This window comes from Thamnophis elegans, chromosome 5, assembly GCF_009769535.1.
Source record: "Thamnophis elegans isolate rThaEle1 chromosome 5, rThaEle1.pri, whole genome shotgun sequence".
NCBI classification, from domain to species: domain Eukaryota; kingdom Metazoa; phylum Chordata; class Lepidosauria; order Squamata; family Colubridae; genus Thamnophis; species Thamnophis elegans.
In genome coordinates this window covers 28,694,427-28,717,884 of record NC_045545.1, presented here as the reverse complement: position 1 = coordinate 28,717,884, position 23,458 = coordinate 28,694,427, and the positions used below count along the sequence as shown (strand labels likewise).

Genomic DNA, 23,458 nt, shown 5'->3' with positions numbered 1-23,458 from the left:
TATTCTGGTGGCTCGTCCTGTCAGTGTCTGTGGGGGATGGTCTTAGAGATTCTTTGGTTGGGCTGTTTGCCTTTGGCTTTTTTGGCAGTTTCTTGGTTGGGGTACTTGATTGTTGGTCTGATGTGAACCTTGGGTGCTGATGGGTGCTGATAGCTGGTGGGAGAGGTGCTTGGGTCTTTAGAGTTGCTTTCCTCCAGCAGGCGATGTCCCATAGGAAGTGAAACAAAGCCAAGGGAACCACTAATTCCTTTCATTAACATGGCCTACAAACAACCACACTCTACAGACAGGAACGCCTGCTGGCATCATAATTGTGGCAGAACAGAAACAGGTGACAGAGGTTGTGTTAGGGGGGCTTTCCCACTGGCTGAAAGGTAGTGTTTTTAATCTCAGCGGTAAGGAAGAGACTCCCAAACACGGTCCCCAAAGTAAGTGGATTCCCCACCTAGGTCTCCTAGGTAAAAAGGTAAAAGCCTACGAGCTTGGGTTTGCAGTCCATCGGGTTTCTATCACGTGGTGCGAGAGTGGGAAAAGCGTCCCAAAGAAGGAAAAAAAACTTGGAAGGGGAGGTAGGACAGATGGACAGAACGGTCCACAACTCTCCGACGAATGGCTGGTAGGATCGTCGAGGGTGGAGCATGGAATAGCTTCATCTTCTTCCCCTCAAATTAGGAGCTCCGCAAGACCAAGCGCTCCCGCATCAATCCTGCAGGGGGCGCCGTAGCCAATCCCTGCGAGGTCCTCTCCCCCCACCCTCCCGCCTCCTTTCCTATTCGATGCAAACGTCCCCCGGGAGCCGCCTTTTGGATGGACTCCAAAGAGACTGGAAGCTTCCCAATAAAGCCTCGTACCGGCCTGATTTTCCTAACTCCTAATTGGCTGGCTCCCGCGTCAAACACCCGTACGAATCCTCAGGGACAAACCTGACGAGGGGAGGGGCTAGATGCTTGGCTGGTGAGGGTGGGGGGAGTGGTTAAAATTAAGGTAACACCGGCCGCCGCTGACACGTAACCTGCGCATTGTTCTCGGCATTGGCGCATTGTGCGTTGCGTAGGGAACCCTGGTGGCGGCGCTGTTGCTGCCGCCGCGGTTGTCATCTCGTGCGGACAGGCCGCCGTCATGGAAGGGAAGCCTGCCGATCAGCTGCTGTGCGACAGCCTCATCCTTTGGGTAAGTGGCGGGGGGGGCAGGGGGAGGGAAGGGGGACCCTCCCCCCCGCCTCTTGGTCTAATTCGAGCAGGAGCCCCCATCACTCCCCCCTCCCTTTACCCTCTTTCTCGTCGCCTCGAGCCGCTTCCGCGCGCCCTTCGGACTCGCCGTCGCGAAACCACCCGACGTTGGGGAGGGCTGGTGTTGTGGGAAGGTGCCGTTCTGCACAGGTGACGGCAATATCGCCCTGGAGCGGAGTTGCAAATCCAATATGGAGATCTCCGCACTCCTCTCTCGCTTCGCTTTCTCTTGCTCTTCTCACAGACTCAATGTGGGTTGCCGTGTTCAGACGGTCACGGACGGTCTATCTTGGAGCTGCAATCTGGCTCCCCGCAAACCCGCCTCTCTGGCCTGCGTGTTTAACGCTGCCTTGATCTCCCTTCCGCATGAAAATGGCCCGGGGTGCACTTTACGCGTATGGGTTACGCTTATATTGGGAGCCTCTTTGCAGGGAGAACTTCCCTTTGGTGGGTCGATAAAAGTTTAAAAATGGTTCTCAATGGGATACCCAGTGAGTAATTCTCCAGTGTAACCTGTTTAGAGGGAGGGAGGGAGGGGGAAAGGGGGACATTTGAACCCTAAATGGGCTTCTGTGTCAGAGCGGTTTTAGACACACAGGTTTCCAATGCCGCCTTTCAATCAATAATCAATATGGAGTGAATCTTGTTTTCCTTCCATATCAGAGTTTTCTAGGAATCAGCACTAGGAAATCATGGAAGATAATGTGAGAGATATGAATCCCGACTCCTTTAGAGACACCTACTTGTTAAAGGACCAGGAGAAAAATCTAAAGGGTGACAGCAGCTTTCCAGTATCCTTTCAGGTTCTGTCAAAGCTTGTGTGAAAATGTTATTTTTTTTAAAGCTGTCACTAATGGTTTTTAATACATTGCCAATGGAAAACTTAGGGTAGGTCTTTCAGCTTTTCTTTGGTTTTGAAAATAAACTTTGAGACATTTTACTAGCTGTTGTAGGAAATGGAATATAGACCAACAACATGCACCTGAAGACTTATAGAATATAATTCTTTATTGACCAAGTCCTGCAGTCATAAGTGGGAGGAGATGGGTGATAGGAATGATGAAAAGACTAATAGTAATAGTAATGCAACCTTAGTGAATGGCTTGACAGTGGTGAGAAAATTATTTGTTTAGCAGAGTGATGGCATTTGGGAAAAAACTGTTCTTGTGTCGAGTTGTCTTGGTGTGCAGTACTCTATACTGTCATTTTGAGGGTAGGAGTTGAAACAATTTATGTCCAGGTTGCCAGGGATCCACAGAAGAGTGAATTGTTAAGCTGTGTTATATACCACAGGAATGCATACATTCTATATGAATTAAGATGACTTTTACTACTCTGCAGGATCTAAAAATAAGGACACTGAAAATATTCATATGGAGAATGTGAATATTCAAGCAGGCATTTTTGAGGGTGTATAAGAGGATGTGCCTGTTTGCTGTTTCCGGAAACAGGTTCTATCTTGTTTTGGAATTAGAAACTTTTTTTAAAACTTTCATTGCAAGGTATTTGATTGTTTTTTTCCCTCCACAAGTTATAATGTTGGTGGTTAAAAAACATAAAATCAAGAAATCAACAAAGTTGTTATCAATCTTCCTTATTAAATATTTTCATACTGCACAAATCTCATGTACAATATTATATTTAAAACAATATTCAAATAATCTAATAATAACCCAATTCTTTATTGTAACTTGCATTCCACTCAGTTCTGTTTCATTTATTATCTAATACTTGTAATCAGATAGCTTAATATTGCTTTGTCTTTTTAAAATAATGAAGTTACTGGTGATGTTTAGATAAATAAACCATTATTGTCCCTTTGCTCTTTTATTGTAGAAAAAAAAGTTTACATTGAACCAGTTTGGTCTAGTTGTTTAAGGCACCAGGCTAAAGAATAGGAGACACTGAGTTCTAGTTCTGCTTTAGGCATGAAAGTCAGTTGTGTGGCTTTGAGCCAATCATTCTCGCTCATCCCAACTCATCTATTGTGGGGAAAAATAAGAAGAGGAAGGAGTATTAGATATATTTGTCTCCTTGAATTATTTATAAAAATAATAAAAGTGAGATAAAAATATTTCAAAAATTGATTTACAGTATGCATACTAGAAGCTTGATTTAAGAGATAAGATGAGATAACCTTTATTGTCATTTTTTCTGTGTACACACTGGAACATATTAAAAATATTCTGATTCCTGTTCTAAAAAGAATGTATGTATGCATGTGCATGTATGTATGTATAATATACATATTCGAGTTATCTTTCTATTATTTCTTGTATGTGATGAGGAAGAAATTATATTCGATTTATTACTTGTTTTACAAATGCATGACATAAAATTTGACAGGTTTAACATCAGTGATGGGGCTCTGATGACTAACTGTAGGTTTTAAGAGTAATTTAAAGTGATCATTGTGCCAGAGCAATAATAGTTTTTTTATGGAAATGCTTTCATATTGTTAGAGATAAGTAATTTATAACTTAGCAAGTAAAAGCTACTAGTTAGTTATTTTTATTGCCATGCCATCAGAAATAAGATACAGTCCAAATTAAGCAACTATGACTTTAATTTGGAACTTTACTGATTAGTTTCCTTGCCTGCTTTTTTTTTTTACAACATAGTACAAAAAATCTTTTTTATACAAATATATAGGCATTTGAACAGTGTATTTGATTTAAACCCAAAACCATTTGGTGGAACTAAGTTCATTTTTTGTTTTTCAGATAATAGTTGGAAATTAAATTGGTCAGAATTTCTTATTCATGGACTACCACTGACTGAGTTGATTATAATTATAAATGGATTTTGAACCCAAAAGAATCTGACAGTATTCTACAAGAAGGGAATATGCACTACTCAAGTGCTGCAGATGGTGGTTTTGTAGTTCACAAGAGACTCTAGAATTCCTATAATAGAGAAATAAATGAAAATGACTGGTGCTTCTAAAGCTAATGAAGCAGAAAAATACTTTTAAGTTTAAACCAAAAACAAAACCATGTTCTCTCTCAGCCAATTACTTAAATTTCCTAAATTTAATTTTAATTACTAAAATTCTTGATTTCCAAGCAATTAGACAGTTAGTGAAGATTTTGAAATGAACACCTGTATTCATTTCTGTAGAAGGCCAATGTTCCATGGTACACAATTTGAAAAACATTAGTTTAGCTGTTCCCAAAACATTCAAATTAGTTTATAACCAGTTTTTGTTTTGTTTTTTAATATTTCTTTGTATCGTATGAAAAAGTTTCTGGGTTTTAGACGAAAGGAAACCAAGTGTGAAAAGGTATAATGAAAAGGTAGAAAACTGGTTTGTTAACAGTTTTTGTCACTTTACATCCCTTTGCATTTTTTTCATCCTAATAGATAGTTAGGTGGAAGTGCACATTTTTAACACTTGAACTTCCCACCATTTCTTGTCAATCTTAATACTTGTATGTAATTCTTGATTATGCAGAATTACTTTTTGGGGGGGAGGGAACCTTAATCTTTTTTCCTATAGAATAAAAAACAATACTGTTTACAGGAAAATAGTATAAGCTGCACATCTTTATTATATTAGGTTTGTATTTGCTCTTCCTGCTGCAAATGCAAATCTAATATAATTAGCTGAATTGGGCATCCAGTTATGAGGCCACTGCAGAAATTTTGTATATAATGGTGTGGATTGTGTACTTCTATTTGTCATGGTCTCATCATATAAGTAAGAAAGTAAATTGCTGCCCCAAACTGTAATTAGTTAATAATTTTCGGGCAATAAATGAAACAGTAATACAAATATAATAAGATATCCATAAAAAACTAAAAGTTATAAATTAACCATCATAACAAACCAATATGTCAATTTATGTTTCATAGACTTTCCAGAAGATATACTGTCATATTTTCTTTTTTTAAGTATAAATGTATGCTTTTGCTAAGAGATAAAAATTGAAAATTCTGGAGGAAAGTGGCTGCCAATAACATGAAAAAATATTAAGAGTAAATAATTACTGTTTCTCTGTAGAGGCATGTCAGTGGTGGGTTTCAAATTTTTTTAGAACCTCTTATGTAGGTGTCGCCTGCTTTGTGGGAGTGGCTTGCTGGCTATGTGACCGGGTGGGAGTGGCTTGCCAGCCATGTGACTGGGTGGGCATGGCCAACTTGTAAAATGTGGTGAAATTCACTTAACAACTCTCTTGCTTAGCAACCAAAATGTTGGCTCAGAAACTGGGCATTTGAAGCACGAAAGTCTTAAAGCTGTCAAGTTACAAGACCCTTGCACCCCTAACCCTTTAGAAAAAAAAACCCAGGGGTGTTCAAACTTGACAGCTTTAAGACTTGTGGACTTCAACTCCCGAATTCCTCCTCTTGCTCTTCATCTTGATGATGTGTGGACGGACGGACAGGAGGGAGCTGGAACCGGTTTTAAATGGCACTAGATTTGTGGAACCTCTTCTATAGAAGAGGTTAGAACTGGCAGGAACCCACCCCTGAGACATGTGCATTATAGAACATGTAGTTTTAATCAGAAAGTATGCTTAGAATGAGGACTAAGGGTATCTGAATAATTTTCAGTTGCCTAAGAACAAACAAACTATAAGAATATAGGAATGCTGAGGAAACTAAAATATTGAACTTTGGATATTTTCAGATTAGTGCAAATGAAATAGCTGTTGCCACCTAAGCATATTATAGCATATGCATGATTGTAATGAACAGGTTCCTTTCAGTGCCCTGTATTGGAACAATGCATGTACATCCTAAGTATTCAGATCCTGTTTATAGTATGATGGCAATCCAGTACCAAAGATTCTTCTTAAGTGAGGCAAAGAATAAAACTATGAGCTGAAAGTGTATTTCTACTAGTACAAACTGATTTTCTTGGCATAATACAAGAGGGAAGATTAATGTTCTCGCAGTTGTCCTTAGATGAATCTTCTCCTTAGGATCTGCAGATCCCTCTTTTTACAACAAGAAAGTAGGAAAGGACAGCAGGAACGATGAAAACACAAAATTCTTTTGTGGAACATTGGATTCTACCTAATACTTTCAGATATTCAAATATTGTTGGAAATATTTTTAATAATAGAAAAATTACTCTTCTGAGAAAAAAAAATCACTTGGCAGAAGTATAGTCTTTCATTCCAGCTTAATCAAAATTATCAGACACATAGGTCTTGCCATGACTGCCTTATCTGTCAGTCTGTAAATGAAACATTTAACACATATAAAGTCTGGTCTCAAAAATGCCCAAGAGGCTATTAAAATTTCAAGAATTCTTGTTCATAAATCTGCTCAAAGTCTAAACAAAGTTTAGTACCCTCCTTTTTAATATATCTGTACAGATGAAATGTTTGCTCTGAGTTCTATTAAGATGGATTGAGATTATTAATTTGATTGAGCAAAGATTCATTCTACATATAATTTGCCAATCGACCACTCAACTAGCCTACTTCGCACCCGCAGTATGATGGGCTACTTTTATGTATAATGGTGACATTATTTTTTATTTGCTTGCTATCCTAATCACTTTGTGATTTCTTTTCCTCCAGCTGCAGACATTTAATATTGCTAAATCTTGCAGAGAAGTACAGGACTTAACAAATGGTGTAGCTCTGGCATATGTTCTTCATGAAATGTAAGTTGTTATTATTTTTCATTATTAGATTAGATTAGATTGTTTATTTGTATGCCGCCCTTTTCCCTGGGGGGGACTCAGGGCGGTTCACAATCCAAAGGAAGGGGGGGGGGGAAACAGACTTATTCAGACTTATTGAACCTACATGCCACCTGGTTCCCAACAGTGAAATTTCAATACAATTAAAAAGAAGTGACAAGAATGACAGAACAGATAGAATGAAGCAGGGAATCTCAATTTCCTTATCAAAGGTGTGGTTGAAGAGCTTTTCTAATGAACAGCAAAATAAGGAGAACACTTCATTCCAGCGAATAGATGATGCTACAAAAAAGGTGCACTTCTTCTCAATAGATGATATTCTTTAATCAAAGGAACTAGAATGTACCAGTGCTGAATCAGTTGGCTAGATATATGGAGACAGGCAATCCATCAGGTAACTATGCTAAATGCCAAGTAGAGCTGTATAGGTAACAACCAATACCTTGACATGTACTCAGAAACAGACTGACAACTAGTGCATCTCATGAAGGAGAGGTATTACATAGGCATACTGAAGCATACTGGGTGGGCAAGCTGGAAGTGGGCTTTTTCAGGCCAAATAGGGAGCTAAATCTTGAACAAAACATGAGCGATAGCTAGAAGTGAACCTTCTGCCAATCATAATGTAATTACATATTTAGTTTTACTCGTGGAGGATGCATATATTCATTTAACACTTTTAAGGGCTTTGTGTGTTGCGAAGTTTGACAACTTTGAATAATTTTAAATTATCTAAATTATATTAAAGCATGGACTCAGTTAAATGAAAAAAGACTTCTGACAGGCTGTTAATTATTTAAAAGAATTATTAAATTAATATGCATTACCAAATTGAAAATATCATGTGTTATCCTATTACTCTATGGGAAAACAAGTAGGGAGAAAATGACAATTGCAGAAATTGGGCCCCATAGGCGATTGGGAAGATGGAGGAGATACAAGCATGCTAAGATCACTTATAAAAGTACAAAACAATATTTAAAAACTTATATGGAAAACCCTGAAGACTATTATTCTATCCAGTAAAAGCTGTACATAGTTATTAACTTTACAATACCATAAAATATTGGATGTATGTTGAGAACATAATAGAAAGAAAGGGGAGAAAAAATTGAATTAGTTTCCTAGAGTTTCCTAAAGTTTATAGTTCTGTATCCTGAAGAAGGGCATGGCTGGTTAAATTCCTAGGGAGAAACATTCTTTATTGTGGAGGAAAATAGGAGAGTCTACTTGCAGTTGAATTTAAATTGCAAGTTAGAAGAAAAGATACTCCTTTAGTACTCTTATAGGGATCCAGTGTCTCAGTGGCTAAGACGCTGAGCTTGTTGATCAGAAAAGTCGGCAGTTTTTGGGTTCGATCCCTAGCACTGCGTAATGGATTGAGCTCCCATTACTTGCTCCAGCTTCTGCCAACCTAGAGTTCGAAAGCATGTAAAAATGCAAGTAGAAAAATAGGAACCACCTTTGCTGGGAGGGTAACAGTGTTCCGTGTGCCTTCGGCATTTAGTCATGCTGGCCACATGACCACGAAGATGTCTTCAGACAGTGCTGGCTCTTTGACTTTGAAATGGAGATGAACACCACCCCCTACAGTCGGGAATGACTAGCACATATGTGCAAAGGGAATCTTTACCTTTTACCTTTTAGTGCTCTTCAAGGCGATTGTCACTTCATAGCTATTCTGGGGTGCATATAGTAGAAAGTCACATGTGCTTGTCACCACTCAATTTTCAGAAGTATCCCCTAAACTGCAAAGCACTACATCACTAGATACAGTCCAGTTTGCTTTGCTACATAAGACATGATTGTTTCCTGTTTATTGCAGCGAAACAAGATTGAAGCTGGCCGGTCAAATTCAGTTTCATCACCACCACCACCCAAAAAAATTAATAGAGATTGATTTTATTTCAGCGATCCTGCCTGGTTTGACAAAGCTTGGCTAAGACGTATTAAAGAAGATGCTGGTGAAAGCTGGAGAATAAAGGTAATGGAATATCTTATCAATATATACAATATTTACCTAGGTTATAATGCTGAAGTTAAAAATACAAATAAACATATTTTAGATTACGGTATATGATATTTCTTGCTTGTGATTCAAAGGGTTCCTAGACGAAACATGCTACGTGTATCGTTAAAACTTCTTTATATCTTTGGGAAAGATCCCAGATTGGTTTGGAGAGTATATGAACAGTAAACATAGAAGTATCAGATTGTGCATGGGTTTTTGTTTTTCCTATAGATCAGGTTGCTGTATTATTTTGAGGCTATGGGTTCAAGTAGTAACCATGACATCTGTTGATAAGGCATCTGAAACCCCTAGATGAGACCTGGACATTTTACAGACATCCAGCCCTTCAGTTGTCCCTGTTCAGCTTGGAAATTAAATAGGATTTTACTATTTAATAAAATCTCCCTCATTGGTACCAGAAGTACCAATAAGGGGGAAGGTTCTTTACCGCCTCTCGCACTTCAGAAAGTGGGTAGTCCAATCCCTCCTATGGCCACTGAAGGCCTGGTGGACTGATCCCTCCAAGCCATGTATGCAGTATAACTGCATTGCTTTTATTTTGAGGGCAGTTGCTATTTTTTTTTCAATTTCCAAAGTTTCTCTGAAGACATTTTTTTCACCGACTGTTAGCACCCTCGGCTGCCAACTCTTCTTGGTCCAGTGATTTTGTCTGTCTCAACTGTCCCATAGACACAGAAAACAAGGGTATTTGGTATACCCCACATACAATGCCCCCTCTCCCAGTTTCTATGGCAGCCGAAAGCAAGCAGCAAAACAGAGGCTGACACAACTTGTCTTCCTTGGCGAAGTAAGGAACGAACTCCTTTTCACGATGTCTGAACCATGAAGATGACACTCTTGGCAACAATAAATTCCTGCTTTTCAGCCTTGATCCGAGTAACTCAGCGGCATCTTTTGGGAAGGTTCAAGTCTCTTACCAAATCATTCATCTCCTCCTGAGAAAACAATTTTGGTCTTGTATCATCTTCAAAGTCAGAACTTGAGAGTCAAAACTCATCTGGTTCAGGTATGACTTCACCTTCATCGGAGCTAGGTATCTCTTCCAAGGTAGCAGGAGGCTTGGGTACTGGTATATCTGTGCCATGGGGGATGGGATGAATTGCTGAGTGAAGATTGGGGTATGAAATGGAATGCTTCCATTTGGAATTAAATCCTTTCACATCGCATGAACAAAAGTAACAGTCATCACTATGGTTCGTTTGCTCTCGCCATACCATAGGAATCCCATAAAGGAAATATTTTTTCTTACCCTTGAACCAGTTTCGGAGGTCCTCAACACACTATTTGCACACTTTATGAGGCGTCCAAACTTTATCTTGATCTCCAATTTTTAGTCCAAAGTATGGAGGTATTTTTTTTTCACAAAGTCTGTAATATTCTGCTGTTGCTTCAACACTGTATATTCACCACAGATGAATCAGAAACTGTCTGGTGAATTAATACACTTTCACGGAGCCATAACATAACGGTTGAAGAATGACGAGCTAACATGAATTGCGATGAAAAAGTGTGAACAGCCTAGAACCAAGAACCTGATGATGATTTGTGCACAAGTGTGGCATGCAGGAGAGAGTAGCTCTGTGTCTGTACACAAGACGTCACAGTGCTGCCCACGCCCCCTGCACTGACTGGAGATGCTGCTATCCGCCCTGTGTCTCCCTCCCACTAGATTCTTCAGGAAAGATTAATCCCTTCTACCATTAGAAGCACAGACTTAAAACTTGCTTAGCTTATGTATATATTGCTGACCATCAGATTTATAGTACTACATTTTTTTTACATAACTCAGACAAACCCTTTAAGGTTTTTTTGGCATTTTATATCTTAATGCACTTATGTGAATTAATTAATAGTAATTTGGATTTTAAATTTGGTTAAAAACCCATAATATAAAAAAATACCCAAATTTTTTAAAAATGATAAATTTGAAGACAATTTTGCATGTTGTGGCAAATCATGACGTCTAGGAGTTTTTTCAATATTTTATTTGTTTTCAGCACACCAAAATACATGGAAAATAGATGAAAATAATCAAGCAGCTTTTTAGTCGCAGACCTGTGTTATGTGATAATATAAGACATGCTAGTACATTCAAAGCTATTTTGCTTCTTTTTTTATTGAATTCTGTTTTATGTTCACATTTGGGTACATAAATTTACATTGTTTAGTATAAATGGGCTGTTTATAGTAAACACCAATTATAAACAGCATATAAAATCCTTTTACAAAATATAGCAAAGGTTTCCTTGAACTCTGACTGCAATATATCAACGAATTCAACCCATCCAGGGGACCAATACCTGATTGACATTGGGCAAGCATTTTATTTGAAGGGTGATTTAGATGGCTTCACCTAACATTATTTTTCCATCATAGTTTTACCTCCTATACATCTTGTGAAAGGCAAGCTTGAGGGAGAAATAAAGAGATGAGAAAAAGACACCATAGATCATAGAATTTTTTAATTTGAAAGTTTTAACAAAATAGAAAACAATTCAATATTTTCCCTAATAAATCAAATAAGGTTTTCCATTCTAAAGCAGATAAAATTTTTTTAGGGCTAAGCATCTGCTTGCTCTATGAAAGCATTGTGTTACATTTTGGTTTTTACTTTGGTTTTATTCCCTCTGCTTGGATTTATCACATCCGTAAAGCTAAGTTTTCTTTTGGCAGAGGTGAATTTTGTTAGAATGTGGTATTTTAAGTAGTATATTGCATTTGGTATGGTATGTGCAACTAATGTGATTATATTTGTAGGAGGTAAATTTGTTGAGTAAAGACTGCATTTCAGTTAATTATAACTTTCAAATATATGAAAATAGTGTATTTTCACTCAATTGTCATTTTAAATATTTTAGGCTAGCAATTTGAAGAAAGTTCTTCAAGGAATTATGGATTATTATCATGAGGTATGAAAAACCATAACAATTTGTAAAATATGCAATTTCTTCTTTATAATTTTAGTTATAAATCTCAGTTTACAGAATATTTTAATCTATTATTTTCATGTCTAGTATGCATGTAAAATCTATGTGGATGAATTTAACTTTGATGTTCTATTACTAGTATTTTATTCCATGAACACTTTATAAGCAAATGCATTTATTTGAAAAGGAAAATATTTTAGAAAGTATTTTTGTTTTCCCATCTGTTCCAACTTTAGGTGCTATGCTATAATGATCAGTATTCAGTGTTTTTTTTTTAAAGTTCAGTTGCAGTACTGATTACTGGCGAATTTCAGTAAATGTAACATTCATGTAAGGTATAAACATGAATGAAGAAATGCCCTCTAATTTAAAAAAGAAATCCTAAAAACTAAGGTTTACTCTCCTTCTAACTCAGTTTATTTCTTCAGGGAGATATATTGAGTAAAGAGTTGAAATAGGACCAAGGAGTCTCAGTCTATCAGATATTGAGGCTCTGTGGGTGACTTTGGGAAAGGCACAATCTCTTGAATCAACCTGTCCTGACAGGGTAATTGCTGTAAAAGGGGAAAAAATAACTGCATGTGGTATAAATCCTCAGAGGAGGAAAGCTGGGATATAAATTCAACAACAACAAGCCCCTACATTTCATTATAACTCTGGGCTTGTTTTTTTTTTTTTTTTTTAAATTCTACAGTTTTTGACTCAGCAAATCTCAGAAGATCTTCTTCCTGATTTAAACCAAATCTCTGAACATTCTAATCCAGTAGAGCTTGGCAGATTATTGCAGCTCATTTTAGGCTGTGCAGTCAACTGTGAAAAGAAGCAAGGTAAATATTCTCCTCTGAATAAACAGCTCAATTTGTCTTTCATGTCAGCAAAACCGAAATGTTAACTCTTTCATTTCTGGGTGAAGCAAAGTTTTAAAAAATGTAGCATTTACACTTTTTAAATATTTAGATATTTAGGCTTGAAAGGTGATCTCAAGCATGTTTTTGGAAAGCATGTAATACATGAAGCAAAATAAATACATTGTTAATGTGGAAATTCTGGTTAATATTTTTAAGATGCATTGTCACCTAATCTTTGCCCAAGCAAGAGAAAGCCAGGCAAGGAAAACAAAACGAACCCCTTCTGGTTCATTCCAACAAGAAAAGCATTAGTACTGTATTTAAGTGATTGATAGCTTGCACTTGAAGTATTTGGGGAGATGATGTGCTTGCACATTTATGATTACAGCCATGTTGTCCAGTCACACCCACTGCAATCCTTCATGTATTCTTGGAAAGTGAATTCCTTTTGAAAATTAACTAAACCCGTTTAGAAACAAAAGCCCAGCTAATCTTAGCTGCATTAGCATGCCATACCAATGTATGGTTTAGTATAACTTTACAGCAGTGTCTTTCTGGTTGATGCGCTCCCCTCCTATCAGGAAGCAGAATTCTATCCAATTGGCAGATACCGTCCATCAGCACATGGATATTATTGGCTGCAATGCAAAGTATGTTGTTTAAAATCTTCAGTCGATTACAGTAATACAGAACCGCAGAAGGCAAGATAGCTAAGATTCAACTACAGAGAGGACTTCAGAAATGAACTGAAGACAAGGCACTCCATTTATGTGTAACATGTCCTGGGTCTTTATTTGTTCTGTGGGATATCTCATTTGGAAACAACTCTTGCTTTGTAGAACATATACAAGTCATAATGACACTAGAGGAGTCTGTTCAGCACGTCGTCATGGCTGCTATCCAAGAGGTAAGAAAAAAAGAGTTAACAGAAAAATTGGAATTGATTCCTTTTTCAAAAAAAAAGGAGGGAGCTGGAGTTACCTAGTGTTGCGGTAGAAATAAGGCAACTAGTATTCTTTCTCAAATATTTAGTTTCTAGTCTTTCATATGTACATATCATGTTAGTTTAAATTATGTAATGTTATGTATAATCAAGTTGGCAGGGAAAAGCCATGTATGAAAAAAAAGTGAAATGTGTACGGAATGTGGATTATTTCATATATTTAAAAGAAAATAATATCAGCTAATCTTTTAATACTATCTCTCACTCTTATGACCCTATTTTAGACCATGGATAATTATGCATTTTTGCCTTAATTTTTTATTGTTGCAGTTAATGAGCAAAGAGATTTTGGGCTTTGTTCCAAGTGATATATCTGGTGATGTGGAGCAACAGGTAACTGATAACACTATCTTTTCAGTTTTAGTAATCTTTTCCTGTAATTTCTGATGAAAGTTTAGTTAATGAATTTAACTGTGTCTACTGTTTCATTTCTGGGTTGCTACAAAACCTCATAGGACTTGAGTACTGGAAGAAACATTCTGTTTTGTAATACAGATCACCTAGGTTTTTTTCAATCTATTACAATACATTCTGTTTGATTGCTCAGCAGTGAGAGAGAGAGGAAGAAAAATAAGAGCAACTGTATTTGTTAAGGGAATAAGTTGATTTTAAGTTAATATCTTCATAGGAGACTGCAGTGACTGCAAATCTCAGTATGACAATGCCTTGTCCCACCTTATATTTCAGAGAGAAGGGGGAACAAGGAGAGAAGGGACAGTGAGGTGGAAAGATAGGTCAGAGAGAAGCTGGGAGTCCTAAATCTCCATCTTGCAGCAACACAGGTTTAGAAATATATTTAGTAGCTTTGTAGGATAAGATTTGACGGAATATAGATGTATTATATAAAAAACTAGTTTATATATTTTATAAGCTATTTGCATTCTTATATAAACATTATTTTACTTCTTTGTTTAACTATTAATCTAGAGTGCTGTCCTATCTTCTTTAAAGATAAAAATAGGAGAAAAAGTAAAGCATTTAAAAATCAAAATAGGTTTTGCTGGTGTTAATAACAGAAGTACATTTTGGAGAGATAGTAATATTTTGATCATTTTAAAGAACAAAAAGATCATAAGAAAGAGGTTCCAAGGACCAAGAAAGTATGACAGAGACAGGTTTGATTATCTAGAATTGTGATGACAAACCTATAGGTGGCACGCAGAGCCATCTCTGAGGGCACGCGAGCCGTTGCCCTAGGTCAGATGCAGCACACAAGTACGCGCCAGCCAGCTGATTTTTGGCCTTCAAGAGGCCCCTGTAGGGCCGGGAGAGGCCATTTATGCCCTTCCCAGGCTTCAGGAAAGCGTCTGAAGCTTGGGTAGGGTGAAAAATGGGCTTATTGGAAGTTCAGAAATGAGTCGTTTCTGGCTTTTGGAGGACCTCCGGGGGGCTGGGGGAGGCAGTTTTCCCTCCCCCAGGCTTCAGGAAAGCCTCTGAAGCCTGGGGAGGACAGAAAACGCGCCTACTGGGCCTACCTATGGTCCGTTTCTGGTCTCTGGAGGCTTCACTGAGGCTTGCTAGGCCCAAAACGGGGTGGGGGGGTGTCGTGCGTATATGCGGGGGGGCAGAATGGGGGTCGCACGCGCATGCATGGGGATGGCCTGTGGGAGATTGAATTATGGGTGTGAACACGCACTTTCGGCACCCGAGCAAAAAAAGGTTAGCCATCACTGATTTAGAAGGTATGATCATTACCAACTTGCCTTCTACTTAATCAACATTCTTCCCCCCACCTCGAATACCTGTAAGTAAATTTCACATTTACTTTAGAAATTTGTTTTTCTAAATGTTTGAAAATGATCATCTCAATGTTTTTAAAGCTGAAAAGAGCAGTGGAAGAACTTAATGAAGTCATAGCAGAAAAAGAAGAATTGAAGCAAAGATGTCAAGAACTAGATTTGCAGGTAACCACATTTTTCCAAATCCATTTCATTAAAGAAAATGTAATCGATTAATATTTACCTTAAATGCCTAATATCAGATTGTCTTTTAAAAAATCTTCTACTGTGCCATGATTAAACTCTGTGATGTTTTGTTTTCCTATAGTTTATATTAGTTATGATATTCATGTTATTTTTAGTACTTAGGCACTTTTTTCTATAAAATTAATGTCCACAGTCTTTCACTGTTATTTTGAATGTGTTTTATTGCAGATTTAAGAAATAATATTTTGTAGCTTTTTCATCTATAGGTTTAATATATAATGTTTAGAATACCGTATTTTCACGACCAAAAGCCGCACCGGATTATAAGCTGCAGTATCAATTAACGTTAATTTTTCAAACTTTTTCCACATATAAAGCGCACCGGGTTATAAGCCGCACATTTCCCGACGCTTCTGGACATCTGTTGCAGTCGCGAGGAGGAGCGGAGAAGAGCGCGGAGGTTCTTGGCGCTCCAGGAAGCCGGGAAAGCAGTTGGGAGAGGCGCACGGCTTGGTTTCTCCTCCCTGGACGTCGCAGCAGCAGCCCCAAACTCACCGATCTCAGTGTTTTTTCGCATCGGGGTGTGCTGCAAGAGCATGCCCCGATGCGAAAAACACAGAGATCGGTGCGCTTGGGGCTGCTGCTGCGACGTCCAGGGAGGAGAAACCAAGCCGTGCGCCTCCCCCGGCTGCTTTCCCGGCTTCCTGGAGCGGCAAGAACCTCCGCGCTCTTCTCCGCTCCTCACGACTGCAATAGATGTCCAGAAGCGGCTTTTGGGGCTAATGGGGATTGGATTTCCAGCTCGATAGCCCCTGCCGCTTCTGGACGTCTATTGCAGTTGTGAGGAGCCGAGGAGAGTGCGGAGAAGAGCGCGGAGGTTCTTGGCGCTCCAGGAAGCCGGGAAAGCAGCTGGGGGAGGCGCACGGCTTGGTTTCTCCTCCCTGGACGTCGCAGCAGCAGCCCCAAGCGCACCGAACTCTGTGTTTTTCGCATCGGGGCATGCTCTTGCAGCACACCCCGATGCGAAAAACACTGAGATCGGTGAGTTTGGGACTGCTGCTGCGATGTCCAGGGAGGAGAAACCAAGCCGTGCGCCTCTCCCAACTGCTTTCGCGGCTTCCTGGAGCGCTAAGAACCTCCGCGCTCTTCTCCGCACTCTCCTCGGCTCCTCATAACTGCAATAGACGTCCAGAAGCGGCAGGGGCTATCGAGCTGGAAATCCAATCCCCATTAGCCCCAAAAGCCGCTTCTGGACATCTATTGCACTCGCGAGGAGCGGAGAAGAGCGCGGAGGTTCTTGCCGCTCCAGGAAACCGCGAAAGCAGCTGGGAGATCTTTTTCCACATATAAAGCGCACCGGGTTATAAGCCGCACTGCCGGTTTTGGATCAAATTTTAGGATTTTCAGTGCGGCTTATAGTCATGAAAATACGGTACTTTGAAAAATATTTAAAATATAAATCTATTGTAAGCTATAATACTTGTCCCTGACAACAGTTATTAATATAAATTAATATAATGATTCTGAATCTGTATTCAGACCTAAAATTGATTGCAGTTCATTTTTACAGCTTAGGAAATCTGAAATGTCATTTGACAATATAATTTAATACCACTGCGCAATATTGAATATGAGTATTTATTTGAAAGTCAAAATATACATACTTCTTGCTTAATCTAATTGTTAATAAATTCATTTGTAAGGTCTCTGTGTCCCATGATATTTTACAAGAATTTAAGAAAGGTAGGTTTATATTTATTTCAGGAAGACATAACCCAAAGAGTACTTTGCATTTTAAGTATCAGTGAACTAACTTTGTAATATTCTGTGATGTTTTGCTGTATTACAATTAACATAGTGGCTTTCACCACAAAAGATACTTAAGGGCTGTTTTGTTAATATGAGAATCCTTCTTTGTTTGTTAATATACTTACAGTATTGTTATGCTCTTGCTTTCTAGCTTGTGATATTTTCAGAAATATTTGCAAAATGCATGAATCTTTTTATCCATTGATCTATAGATGTGATGCTGTCTAAATTTTACATAATGCTACTTGTTTTGGCTCTTGGAATTGCTTTTTACACAACTATTCACTACTAAATATTATATTTCTCAGTACTCTGCTTTTGTGTCTTCAGTTTATAAACTGACCAATATTTTTCTACATTCTAATTATGCTTTCCCTTTTAATCCCTTTTCTGCTTCCAGAAATGTGGAAATTTTATCTGAGTGGATTTTGATCTGATTCAACAAGACAGTTCTTGTGTTCTTATGTCAGATGAAGGAAAGATGTCTTGCTGGATCATTCCAGAATCTACTTGGCTCAGCTCTTATATCATTTAAAACTGTTTTGAAGTTTTTCCCTTATTCGCCACTGCGTATAATAATCTGGAGGATGTTTCCATATTGATTCTGCTTTGTTACTGTGACTGATAACCTTGATTGTATAAGTCCTAAGATGTTGCTGATTTAGAACGGAAGTGCTGCAGATAGAGGATGGATGTGCAGCTGATGGTTCTATATGTGGATTCACAGAGAGAAGTGCAAGAAAAATACATAGACTGAAATAACAAGAATTGGACATGATGTTATTTAGTTGTATATTGTACATGAATGCAATCACTTTTGTGCTTATCTGCTGATCTGTGTGTATGTATGCACACTTTAATTTAGGAAGCAGATAATTTGACTGGGGGTTAATTACTTCTTTTTCTGAGATAAAATCCCTTGTGCCAATATTTGAATGTCAATGATCTTCGTGACTTTATAATTCTGAAGTGGATTTTTGATCTTTAGGTGGCTGCCCTTCAAGAAGAAAAATGCAGTTTAATGTCTGAAAATGAGATAATGAATGACCGATTGGATCAGTTAGATGGTTCATTTGATGATACAAACACAGCAGTTGCCAAAAAGTATTTTCATGCACAGTTACAAATAGAACAGTTACAAGAAGAAAATTTCAGGTATGAATTAATGTAACTGAGCTATTTTATCTATCACGGTTGTATCTTGAGTTGTTTACTGAAACAAAATAGAAAATATTTCTGAAGTGCTGCTTGATGCAAAAAAACTACAGTATAGCCTTTGTACATTCCCCATTTTTTATTCTGACTATGTTACATATTTCTGAGATTTTTATTGTAGCTTTTGCAGCACTTGCTATGGGTCTATTAGGCCTCGAGTTGTCAGAGGCCAGCCTTCTCTTATATTATCCTGTTCATTTATGACTATTTCCTGAAAAGGCCTTGCCCATCTATCTGTATCCCAGAGAGATTCATATTGTTTTCTTCAGTGATTGCACATATTCTGTAGGTGCAATTTCCAGAGAGATCATTACAAAACTAATATAGTCCATCACATGTGTTGGAATGATGCTATGAACATGTGTAAAACATTGGGATTGTTCCTACTGGCTATTATGTGAGCATTCTTTTAACTAATACCATCTCCCAGTTGAGTAGAGTCCATACGATCTGCTTGAGCTGCATTTATTGATCTATGCAAGGGATGAAGTACAAGGTTCTACCCTCAGAGAGTGCCAAGACAAATCTTATATAATTGACTTATTACAGAAAAAGGGCAGTATAACCCCTTAATGTCATAACCCATATCTGTAGCGACCTAGCATTTTTAGTTGTTGATTTATTTAATCAGCAATCTTGAGTAACTGTCAGAAATCAACAAGGGGTCAATTTCCTCTCCTCTGGTACAAAAGCCCCGAGTTTGCAGTTTTAGTCCCTTAGAAAGCTTTTTCTATTTTATTCTCAAGCATTAGGTTAAGCATTGAGGCTTTTCTCAAGTCATTCCCAAACTAGTTTATTAATTATTTGCTCTTTTACCAGTGCTAGATCTCATTGATGAGATGTTACATTCATTTCATCTTTTTCCCCCTACTGTAGTATAATACATGTGTGTTCTGTCCCCCCCTTCACTGCTCTTAACAAACACAGGCAGGCAACTTAAAAGGAAGTTTTTCTTTATCAATTCACAGTTCAAACTGGCTTCGAGCCCAAAAATAACATAAATACAAGTCTTTGACCAGATAACGTAATGAAAACAAATCTTTCTTACGGCAACTCATTTTGAACAAAACGAAAGCAAAACACTTCTTCCCAAAGTCTCTATGAATCAGGGTTACAGACATACAGAGCACTTATCCAAGTGAATCTTACATAAACCACGACTGATGATCAAACAATGTTGTACAAACCAAGGCACGCATGAAGGAACGTATGACTCCAGCGGGCATGGCAGCATCCATCCTTTTATCTCCAAACTTGCTTCTAACCACTCCCAGCTGCATAATGAATCTTGATCCCGAAAAAACTCACTGCAGAAATCTGCTGAGTCACAACACTTGTGTAATATACTGCTTTTTATTATTGTAATCTTTTATTTTGGGCCTTTGCTTACCTCATTCTGTCTTAATGACACTATGTACATAATTTTGCATTACTATATGATTAAGATCTATAACCTTCCATTTTATTTTAGAAATTTACCTGATCACCTATCTTATTTGCCATAACTTTGGGCAACTTACAGAAGCAGTGACAAGAGTATAACAAATAATAAAACCTATATATCCCCCCCCCCCACTCAACATCCCACCCCCTTTGCAATTTTGGGTTCCCTAAAACACAACCCCAGACATATTTTAAAACAAGAATACAATCTTTGGACTCCAGCCTTAACATGTCTCAATGCCTGGAGGAAAATCCAGCTTTTAAAGAACTTTTGGAAAACTAGAAGGATGGGTGCCTTCCAGATCTTAGGGAGGTGGAGACTGTTCCACAGAGCATGGGAGTGATGTGTCATTACTGAGTAGTTACATATCCTAAATTTGTATTATGGGGCCAATTCTGAGTTTGCTTTATGTTTTATAAAGGTTGTAATTCATTGCTCTAGAATAGATTTTTAATTTTTAATAATGCAGTTTACGGTCTTTCTCTTTATTGGTAACACTATGACGTAAAAACTGACATAGAAGCTACAATTTTAAGATTACATTTCATTTGCCCCCAATATGCCTGCATACGAGATATTATACAAATTTCTGTGCTAAACCTTTTCCATATACTTTTATGAATGATACCATAATGTTTCATACTAAGGAAGTTGATAGTAAATCCCTTTCTATTAATTTTGTTTTTGCAAAGGCTTGAAACTACAAAAGACGATTACCGTGTTCATTGTGAAGAACTTGAAAAACAATTGATTGAGCTGCAACATCGAAATGATGAACTGACGTCTCTGGCAGAAGAGTCCCGGGCTCTGAAGGATGAAATTGATGTTCTTAGGTATACTGAATAAATCCAGTCCCCTATGTTACTTATCTCTTTAATATGCAGTATTCTATCATCTTGGAGTTCCCAAAGAACATACCAAACTCTTTCAGCTGCTGCCCTTCTCCCACATTCATTCATTCATTCCTTCATTCATTATAATTATTTATTTGTCAGTGCACACCATATGTACAATGAGATTGATTGAGCTCCCTCAGTGCACATATCCCCAACACAATACAACTCACAGTGAAGACAGAAAATCCCTTACCCAATAAACCATATTAACAGACATCCAGTCCTATTGTACCAGTACGAACATGTTACCCGTTGCACCGCCCCTGCAAGTCCATCCTACGGATGTTATTTCGCATAAAGGAGTCTGACAGCCAACGGATAAACTGTTCTTCAGCCTGTTTTGTGGCTGGCTATACTTCTATATCTCCTTCATGATGGTAGGAGGGTAAAGAAGTGCTGTCCAGGATGTGAGTGTCCTTGAGAATTTTCCTCACTCTTCTAAGGCAATAAGCCCTAGTGATCTCATCTAGTGGAACAGCTGGACAGCCCATGATATTTTGTGCTGTGCTCACCACCCTCTGTAATGTTTTTCTATCCACGGCTGTCAAACCAGCATGCCATTCCGTGATGCAATAAGTGAGGAAGCTTCCTATTCTGGACCGGTAAAAGGAGATCCATCAGTTGTTATTTTTATTTCCTGTCTTTCCTGAGAGAGAGCGTCTGGCCCAAGTCACCCAGCCACTTTTCATGCCTAATGCAGGACTAGAACTCATAGTCTCCTGGCTTTTGGCCTGTTGCCTTAACCACTAGACCAAAATAATACATTGTATATTGTTTCCCTTTGCAACGAAACTTGTTTTTAATAGTTTAATTGAGAGGATTATTTGCAAATGCTATTGTCATTTACTTAAATTTATATCATTGGTGCAATTAGGTCATTACAGAAATGGCATTAATTACAGGAGAAAGTGGGTATAGTGTGTTTTATAGTACTGACATTCGCAAAATTGGAGACCATTGCCCAACTCAAAGCCTTCCAGATACTCTCATCTCAGGATTCATGGTACTAGGGGCATAGTGGATATGAATTTCAAGGGAGGCAGATTAACATGTTTGGGATGCATCAACTTAAGTGAAGTATGGAAGAGCTTTCATTATGACATAATACAATAAATTAAGATTTCCTTCCTTTTTTTGCAACATTCAGAACACCCAAGATTCTGCCACTGAAATTTGGCAGCAAACTGTTAAGTTCTGACTGTCTTTGTTTTTGTTCGTTTGCTCCCTATTCAATTTTTTCCTAGGTATTTGGTTCTTTTTCCTAAACAATACAGCAAGTAAAATAAGCCTTGTGCTTCCAACACTTAAAAGTTTTTATTTTATATTCTCAATATAATTTGTTCTCTTGTAGGTTCTTATAAGTAATCCTTAAAATTGTTCTAGAATAACAAATATTTAATATGGAAATTGCAAATTACTTTTATTTGCATGTCTTATAACTAGTAGCATTTGTTGTATAAAATAATAAACCAAGGTCATCATTCAATCTCTAGCTAAGATACTAATTTTGAATTAAGTATTGAAGGAATATTTTAACTCTGCTAAACAAACCTTCTAATTTCAGTTGGGTGTTGCAGCATTTTAGCTTTCATAGTATTTCTATATTCACTCATGATAGCCTCTTGAAATGTATGAGATCTCTCTGGGGGACCTGTGACTATTTTAGGCTTTCTTCCTTCAAACTGACCATGATAGAAGACCTTTGATTCAAAAGGAAAGCCTACCCTGAAGTACCATGGATTGCCTAGTAAAAGTAGGAAGTCATTCATGACTGCAGTTGATGTTCCAGTTTTAATTATATAGAACTGAAAAGTCCTATTTTCTGTTTAGTTTATCACGCTGGCAATTTGAATCTGAGAGAAAATATTTAATAAATAAGATCTTACTTTTCTCTTAAGTAAGTATTTGCATTTTATTGTCTGGTAATGGCTCAAGCATGCTTTTGAAATAACTGCATATGTTGTTATTATAGGACTGTTGCTGATAAAACAAATAAACTGGAGTCGACGGTTGAGGTGTATCGCAAAAAGTTGGAAGATTTGAATGACTTTCGGAGACAGGTGAAAATACTTCAGGAAACAAATATGATGTATATGCATAACACAGTTAGCCTAGAAGAAGAATTAAAGAAAGCAAATGCAGCCCGTTCACAGTTGGAAACTTACAAAAGGCAGGTAAGAAATGTTTCATTTCATCTTGTTTGAATTTTTGTGTTTCCTTAATACTATTTCAGTCGAATAAAAGTCTTCACTTTTAGGTCTAAAAAAGCTGAGAATGAAAAGTGACTTCCTCCTTAACTTGTCCTTGCAAACATTTTTATTGTTTATATCAACAGCACTTCACTTTTATTTTGTTTGAAATGAGTAAAATAGCCTTACTGATAGATTTAGCGTTATCAGTAACACTGGCATGTCTTCAACTGTGCAGTTAGTTGGATTAAAAGTAGAATCATGAAAACTATGCCATAATTCTAT

The 23,458-nt window shown here is 37.8% G+C and overlaps 1 protein-coding gene across 2 annotated transcripts in view; it reads left to right on the top strand.

The window, feature by feature from the left end:
• The first annotated feature begins 960 nt into the window (after positions 1-960).
• Positions 961-23,458, top strand: part of HOOK1 (hook microtubule tethering protein 1) — a 34,779-nt gene continuing 12,281 nt past the window's right edge. Inside the window, exons 1-12 of one of the 2 annotated variants that reach the window (XM_032217602.1) lie at positions 961-1,170; positions 1,893-2,032; positions 6,761-6,846; positions 8,797-8,869; positions 11,776-11,826; positions 12,539-12,671; positions 13,532-13,599; positions 13,966-14,028; positions 15,516-15,599; positions 18,418-18,584; positions 20,781-20,921; positions 22,957-23,158. In XM_032217602.1, coding sequence (XP_032073493.1) covers positions 1,922-2,032; positions 6,761-6,846; positions 8,797-8,869; positions 11,776-11,826; positions 12,539-12,671; positions 13,532-13,599; positions 13,966-14,028; positions 15,516-15,599; positions 18,418-18,584; positions 20,781-20,921; positions 22,957-23,158 — 1,179 coding nt within the window. In that variant the 5' untranslated portion in view covers positions 961-1,170; positions 1,893-1,921. The remainder of the gene's footprint in view (positions 1,171-1,892; positions 2,033-6,760; positions 6,847-8,796; positions 8,870-11,775; positions 11,827-12,538; positions 12,672-13,531; positions 13,600-13,965; positions 14,029-15,515; positions 15,600-18,417; positions 18,585-20,780; positions 20,922-22,956; positions 23,159-23,458) is intronic. The other variant, XM_032217603.1, reaches the window with a different exon arrangement.